The 8563-nt window shown below is 32.5% G+C and overlaps 1 protein-coding gene across 1 annotated transcript in view; it reads right to left on the minus strand.

Moving 5' to 3' along the window:
- Positions 1-8295, minus strand: part of LOC143062654 (uncharacterized) — a 29396-nt gene extending 21101 nt beyond the window's left edge. Inside the window, exons 1-4 of the mRNA XM_076234342.1 lie at positions 8000-8295; positions 2648-2865; positions 1565-1626; positions 1184-1288 (exon numbers count right to left, since the gene is read on the minus strand). Of these exons, the coding sequence (XP_076090457.1) occupies positions 1184-1288; positions 1565-1626; positions 2648-2865; positions 8000-8272 (658 nt within the window). The 5' untranslated portion in view covers positions 8273-8295. The remainder of the gene's footprint in view (positions 1-1183; positions 1289-1564; positions 1627-2647; positions 2866-7999) is intronic.
- Between the last annotated feature and the right edge of the window lie 268 nt (positions 8296-8563).

Below are 8563 nucleotides of genomic sequence, written 5' to 3' on the forward strand. Positions count from 1 at the left end.
TTAACTTGTAAAATCTTCTACTATCATTTAAAAACCATGATCCAATGTTTTAACTTTTGTCTCACCAAAAGCTTAACAGCTTAGATTAACAACAAAAGCAATTGTAAGAAAAGAGTCTTTACAACCAGTTTATATTTTCTCAGCTTCGATTTTATATCAATTTTACTGTAATTATAGTCTTATAGAATATGAATGTTGTTTTAATTTCAATATTGTATGTTTGTAATGATTGTCATCTTTGTCTTGGAAACAATCCAATATTTGGATTTTACACCAATAAAATAATTTGATTTGATCTATTTGATATGTATCATATGCATTCTTGCTTCAGTGCTTTTTAATCCCCAAAAGATTGATTGAATTTGATTGTTGGTTGCTTAAGGTGGCTCGTGGGAACAAAAATTTCACCAAAAAACTGAACCTTTATTTTTTCATTACAAATTTTATTCATTACACTATTAGTAATCTGTTATTACTTTATGATATAGTAAAAAAATCATCCCAAAAAATCGATTCGGTTTGGCCCCAGATGACTTTGAAAACGTTTATATCATTGAAAAAGCTCCAAATTATCTCCCTTTGATGCAAAAATGACATTTTTTTGGCATTAAATTTGAAATATCTTTTTTAACTCATCGGTGACCTATATTTTTTATTATTGTTTTCATATAAGTTGTACATAAACTAAATAATTGTAAAATTTAAGCGATTTCTGTAATTAGGTTATTTTTTTATTTCGATATTACCTCTATTTCTCCTATAAGTTCAACAGAAAAAAAGGACATTAACAAAAATGTATGCTTCTTCCAGAGGCAGGTTGTGAGGTTAAATGAACGGTGACCCCATTTTTTTATTTCATTTTTCTTGTTGGGATACCGCTAACATGTTTAACCCCGCCACATTATTTATCTATGTGCCTGTTCCCAGTCAGGAGCCTGCAGTATTCAGTGGTTGTCGTTTGTTTAAAAAAAAATCACAGTACGAAAAGATGAAATATATGGGTCAAGTGAAATACCTATCTAATGAATCACAACTTCATTTATAAAAAAATATAGCGAAATCCTATATTGGAAATTTTTTTTTATTTATACCCAGGAGCCCCCTTAATGTCTAGTGTCAAATATTTCATGCATGTTCAGGACGATCCTCCATTGAAAAAAAACCAATAAAAGTAGAAACTAACCAGGAATAATGGTGATCGAGGTCCATTTAGAGTATTTCTGTCGGATGAGATCTTCTTCCACAGGTTCAAGAACAATCTCATCTATACCATGACGCCGCAAATCAACTACAATAGTGAAATAGTTATTGTAAATGAAAAACACACAAATAATAGCTGCTTATGGTGAACATAATCCCTTCCAACTGGGGCTGCCAAATCAGAAAGCATACAACTACAAATATCAAAGGGACATTAGCTACGATATAGACTTGTTTTTAAAAGTATTAATAAAAGAGGAATTTTGAAATAATTTTTCTTTTTAGGCAGTCAGTTTGGCTCAAATGCCAGACAGTGTGAGCATATGTTTCTATATTAATTGCTTACTATTAAAAACTAATTTACCTGAAGAAATATCATTGGCTACACCTATTATAACTGTTCCTCTGTTACATTTACTTGCATATCTAAAACATATATTTTTATTTTCATATTTCTATTAAAATGCTTTACATTACAAGATACAAATATCATAACATTGTTACAGTTCTATAACTAGTTTAGAGCCTGTGTCGCTCCCAATGGTCTATGTGCATATATTAAACAAAGGACACAGATAGATTCATGACAAAATTGTGATTTGGTGATGGTGATTGGTTTGTAGATCTTACTTTACTGAACATACTTGCTGCTTACAATTATCTCTATCTATAATTAACTTGGCCCAGTAGTTACAGTTACATACAAAATATATGAAAATTGTTAAAAATTTACAATAAAGGGCAATTACTCCTTAAGGGGTCAATTGACCTTTTAGGTCATGCTGACTTATTTTTAGGTCTTACTATGCTGTACATTATTGCTGTTTACTGTTGATCTCTATCTATAATAATATTCAAGATAATAACCAAGAGCTGCAAAATTTTCTTAAAATAACCAATTCAGGGGCAGCAACCCAACAACAGGTTGCTTGAATGGTCTAAAAATTTCAGGGCATATAGAACTTGACCAAATGAACAATTTTATTCTTCAGATTTGCTTTAAATGCTTTGTTTTCAGGGATATGAGCCAAAAACTGCATTTTACCCTTTGTACTGCTTTTAGCCATGTCGGCCATCTTGCTTCTGGGATGGGATCATCAGACACACTGATTTCAAAACTAGATACCCTAATGATGATTGTTGACAAGTTTGTATAAATTTGTCTCCGTAGTTTCAGAGGAGAATATTTTTGTAAAAAATTTACGAAAAATTGTTAAAAATTGACTATAAACTTCTTAACAGGTCGACTGACAAATTTGGCATTGCTGATATTAACACCAGCTAGCAGTGTTCCTTATAGGACTAACTGTCAATTAGTGAATTGATTTTTTGAATACATATGAAAGATCATTTAACAACATAAATGTATATGCATGGATGGTGTAGCTTACCTAATAAAGATGCTGGTCAAAGGTATTAATCAACTTAATAAGTGAGTTTAAAATACCTAATAGATGTAGTCAAACTAAGTATATCTGGCCCAACAGGCATGTCCATCAGCAACCAGACAAGAACAAATCCTTTGTTATTACACAACTCAAACGATTCCTCTTGTTTACAAATTTGAATTTCATGACAGTTGGTCAGCTGCTGAATCTTACTCTTCAACAGAACAGCTTCATCACCTCCACCGATTACAAGAGAGATAGTATTCATCTCAGATCCCTGTAAAATAAACAGTATTCATTTCAGATCCCTGTAAAATAAAACAAAGTATTCATTTCAGATCCCTGTAAAATAAAACAAAGTATTCATTTCTGGTCCCTGTAAAATAAAACAATTCATTTCAGATCCCTGTAAAATAAAACAGTATTCATTTCAGATCCCTGTAAAATAAAACACCTTCACCAATTACAAGAGAGCTAGTATTTATTTCAGATCCCTGCAAAATAAAATAAAGTATTCTTTTCAGATCCCTGTAAACAAAATATTAATTTCAGATCCCTGTAAAATAAAGTATTCATTTCAGATCCCTGTAAAATAAAATAAAGTATTCATTTCAGATCCCTGTAAAATAAAACAAACGGTATTCATTTCAGATCCCTGTAAAATAAAATAAAGTATTCATTTCAGATCCCTGTAAAATAAAACAAACGGTATTCATTTCAGATCCCTGTAAAATAAAACAAAGTATTCATTTCAGATCCCTGTAAAATAAAACAAAGTATTCATTTCAGATCCCTGTAAAATAAAACAAACGGTATTCATTTCAGATCCCTGTAAAATAAAACAAACGGTATTCATTTCAGATCCCTGTAAAATAAAACAAAGTATTCATTTCAGATCCCTGTAAAATAAAACAAACGGTATTCATTTCAGATCCCTGTAAAATAAAACAAAGTATTCATTTCAGATCCCTGTAAAATAAAACAAACGGTATTCATTTCAGATCCCTGTAAAATAAAACAAACGGTATTCATTTCAGATCCCTGTAAAATAAAACAAACGGTATTCATTTCAGATCCCTGTAAAATAAAACAAAGTATTCATTTCAGATCCCTGTAAAATAAAACAAACGGTATTCATTTCAGATCCCTGTAAAATAAAACAAAGTATTCATTTCAGATCCCTGTAAAATAAAACAAACGGTATTCATTTCAGATCCCTGTAAAATAAAACAAAGTATTCATTTCAGATCCCTGTAAAATGAAACAAAAGTGATTACAAGTGAGATAGTATTCATTTCAGATCCCTGTAAAATAAAAACAAAAATTAACACGATCTCGCCTGCTTTCCTTGTCATTAACGAATTTCATACCATACACCAAAATAGTTAGCATATTGCTTATGGTATGTGAACTACAACAAGAGTACACACGCTGAGATGTCTCGCCTTCTTTACTAACCAGTGATGTTACTTATGTTGATAGTCATTGCAAAAACTATCACATAAATTTAACAAGATCCAAGAAAAATGAGGTCAGATGAACCAAACTGGACATACATGTACATCTTACAATCACTCCATACATCAAATAAGCTTTAAATATAGTTGACCTATTGCCATCGAAGAAACAAACATGTACACCTGACAATCAGAACATACTTTTAATATAGTTGACCTTTTGCATATAGTATGACTATCTAAGAAACAAATTAAACCAGGAAAACTTAGAATTGACCAATGAACCATGCAAATGAGGTCATGGTCAGATGAGAATTGTCAGACAGCCATATAATACACCTTATTATCATTCCATACACCAAATAGCATATTAATCTATTGCAATAAAAAATCATAATATCTAATAAAATTTGTAGATTTAGCTAACAAAGTCCTTATATTTGTATAAAGTAACATTCGTTTATAGTGGAAAATTGTTTTAACGTTAAATAAGCTACAATTAAAAATTGCTTGCTGGTCCCTCTCTGTGATTACCATGATATTACGCTGGTTCTTTTCGCAATCAATCTGTCACCAAGGAAAGATAAACAAATAGATTTTCGTTCATAGTCTTTATCAAAAATGATGAACGGTTCTTTATATTGGTATGTAATCATTTTAAACGTTTCAAATTTATGAAATTATATTCGTACATCAATGTTTTTGATACACCAATAACAAAAACTGAAATATATTGAATTGATACATTTTGTAATTATTCAAAATTATATCAGAAACCTAAACTTAATTATAAAATAATGAACCTGTTAAGGGGAGAGAATACTCGCATAACTTTTTCGAATTGGCACATAATACAACGAAATGTCACTCTTGCATACAAATGGCACATCAATATAATTAATTATCTGCGAAATCGTCCCCCACCTTCAATGATGATTCTAAATTATAAATATGACCAAAAGTTGTTAATCTATAGATAGTTAAGACTAATGAAAGCTAACCCAATGTAAAAATATTTGATTTCTTTGCAATTTTTTAAAACTTCCTCAGAAAAATACTCGAGCCACTTGACTTTCATAGCTCAAAATTAACGTTTTTACACAATATTTGAATAAAGTAGTTGAAGATTATTCGCTTCTGAAAGTGTAAGACGCAATAAAAATCGTATGCTTGCACCATCCTACCGAAATACGAATTTAATTAAGTCCTGAACATTTCGACATTTCTTCGTATATTTTGAACAAAACCGGTTTTAACCAAATCACAAGTACGTGTTAAGATCCGACTAAATACCTATGTTCCTATATGGTCAGGTAAAGTTGCTACACCAAATATAGAACGTCGACCTATTGCTATTTGTATTAAATAAACAGACAAAGAAATAAACATTGAGCAAAAAACCTTAAAATAAGGTCAAGGTCAAATAAAACATGCCAGACTGACATGTAAATCGTTTAATATTTTCAAACACCAAATATAGTTGACCTGTTGCATACATGGAAATGAGGTCAAGGTCAGATGACACCTGCCAGTTGGGCATGTGTACCTTTAAAATGTCTGAAATACGGACTTAACCATGAAATATGAATTAGAGTATGAAGCCCGTTATTTATTAAAGAAGGTGGTGCGTGCACGAGAAAAGTTATCGAAAAGGGCGGTCCTGACTTTTTTTCACACGTGTACAACGGCTGGTAATCTACACAAACAGAACAATGGGTTCTGAGAGTTTTCCGGTTAAGCTTGAGTGGAGTCATTGTCGCCGCTTCGTATAGTATGTACATTTGTAAAATCGCAATTTTCTAATTCAACTGATCAAATATTGCAAATCGGTGAATGCTACGCTGCGGTGAATGCTTTCATGAAGAGACACATGTATCGTTTATTTAAAATTTTAAATTCTGCAAAATCAATCGTTCGAAAGGAAATTGTCAAAAAAAGTTACCTTAAACTTTTGATCTGTTTCTATTGACAGATCTAGACCTGCAAGTTCAATTTCCGTTTTTACTTCACGATGACTGTGATGACATCCGATGTATTGCTATCGCCTAGATTTCCATGACGTAGCTTTCGTTTTTGGGTTTGTAAAGAAGACACGAAACTGTGTTCAACATAGGAGCCAAGCCTATATAGTGTAAAACACATGATTGTAAGGAGGCATTTTCAACTTTGTGGCGTCTCCGTCTTCGAGGAGAGCATCAATTTGAGAATACGTTTTAACAACCATACGTGTTACACTGAAAAGGCTTGCGGCTCCCGTGTGGATCACTGTTTCGTGCCTTCTATCACTATCTAAGGATGAAAATGTCTAATAAAAAAATAAAATATATAGGTATGTCACTGGGTTTTTTACAGAGACAAGTGCATGAAAATAGAGTAAATATGTGTATTTCCGATGCAAAGACCTTATGAGTGAATTAATATTAATTCCAAATTATGCCATCTTTAATGACATGAAAAAAGTATTGAATTTGTAACAATATCCCTCCTAAATACATATGTTTGTGTGTAGCTTGCACATGTATGCTCAGATGCTCAATCATCCACATCACTTTGACAAAAAAACGTGTTCGCATCAGATATTAAAACTAGGAGCTAGTCACTAGGCTATCCGAATTATAACAAGGGTGATGCCATTATGGCTACGACAAGCACAGACCCGCGGACATGTTTCATCATAAATTAAGCCAAGGAGTGAAGGCTTCAACATTTGATGTAGCAACGTTACTAACAACTAAACCACCATATCCTGATATCGTTTTACGACTTATGTGACATGAAAGGCGATGTGATAAACACTCATGCAAGTTGTTATAGAGTGTGGGCGTTCCTGGTCTTATAAATACCAGTTTCCATATAGGTACATAATTATATTAATTTTATTTTCGATAAAAGAACAGAATTCCAATGTCCCCTGCATTACACATATTTTATCTATCCAAGGGCAATAACTAAAAAAGGCACTTGTTCTCGAACATTTTTATTAATATCTTGGGAGAAATGTAAGCTTCATCGAAAATACAATTGATTTCCATTATGATTTATATTTCCAAGGCTAACTATACCGGACGGACGGACGCCCGGTATTTTCATGTCCCTGCAATGCGTTAAGCAAAGTAATCGTTTTTTTTAAACATGCATGAGAGGCTCAAATTCCGGGAAAGGTTCATGGTAACTTCGGTTCCTATATTCCGAAGTTCCATATACAGAATTTCCGGCCGCTGTAATGGGTCAGTTTTTGAGATGTCAAAGATTGGGTTGGAAACTGTTACATCAAATATTTTTTTTTAAATCGTGATAAGGGAGTACTGAGAGCCAAAGTATCATTTAAATATCTAAAACTTAGCGTTATTAAATTTTGGAATCAGATTTTGTTTCGATAGTTCTTTACTGATTTGAGTATACCCGGTCAGAGTTGATGCTTTTTGAAAATATCTAATTGGGGAAAAGTTTTTCAAATCGGATCTACTGCAAGATGCAAACAGTTCAAACTTGCAAACAGTTCAAACTTGTAATCAGGACTTTTGGGCATATTTATTGTCTAACTATACATAAAGATAAAGCCCAAAAATGGGGATGTTTAAAAATTAAAAATTGGAAATTGGAAAATATTTTCGGTGTTCTTCCTGAAATCGCTGAAAAAAAAATCCAATAGAAAGCTAAGCTTTTTCGCCTATCTATTTGATATGTAACCAAAGAGCCGGGAAAGGGGGACAGTGGAAGGGGGCACTGGCACGCCGTTTCTTGTCGCAAAGGTAGGAAAGCGATCCGTGTCAATACTCAACTGTTTCCAACAACAAAAAATACATTAGAAAAAGGGGAAAATGCAATCAATCCATGTGAACTTTACTCCAGTTCGTAAACAAAATAAACAGTACAGAATGGTAAATCTAATAATGATGTGACTGGAAAGAAACTTGATAAGAAAACAACCGTAACTATTCCGTATAACCTTACCCAGTTTCCAATTGGACTCATGTCTTGTGTCGAATTCGAATCGCAATACACTTCTTCTAAACAAAGCAATGTATCACTGGCAATGCTTATAATTTCATCGTCAATTTTCTCGTCGGATTTGTGAGTTTCTTCAAGAATGGATGAAAAAACATCTCGGGCGTCCTCAAATGTTTCTATCTCGTGATCAACAACTTTGACATTTTTCTTCGTTTTTGAAGACCTAGATTTGCTTTTTCTGTCAGATTTTCGTCTAGATGTTCTGCTGGACGACATTTCTAACGTTGTTCTGCGGAGAATCTATTTCTAAAGTGGAGCTTGGCCTACAGTCACGTGATGGAGAGTTAAGATGTACTTTTCACATATCAATAAATGGTCTCTTAAATGGGTAGGTAGTGTAATTTAGCGTTAAGATGAACAATAAGTACAGAAAATAATCTTTGTATATAAAATGGTTATGAATACACTAAATCGTATTAAGATATTAATTTTCTCAACGGACGGCTTTTCTAGTTGTTTAATTTTCGAAATTTTGTCAACCCTTCAGTTCCTCGCAATTTCTCTTGA

This window comes from Mytilus galloprovincialis, chromosome 2 (assembly GCF_965363235.1).
Source record: "Mytilus galloprovincialis chromosome 2, xbMytGall1.hap1.1, whole genome shotgun sequence".
Classification (NCBI taxonomy): domain Eukaryota; kingdom Metazoa; phylum Mollusca; class Bivalvia; order Mytilida; family Mytilidae; genus Mytilus; species Mytilus galloprovincialis.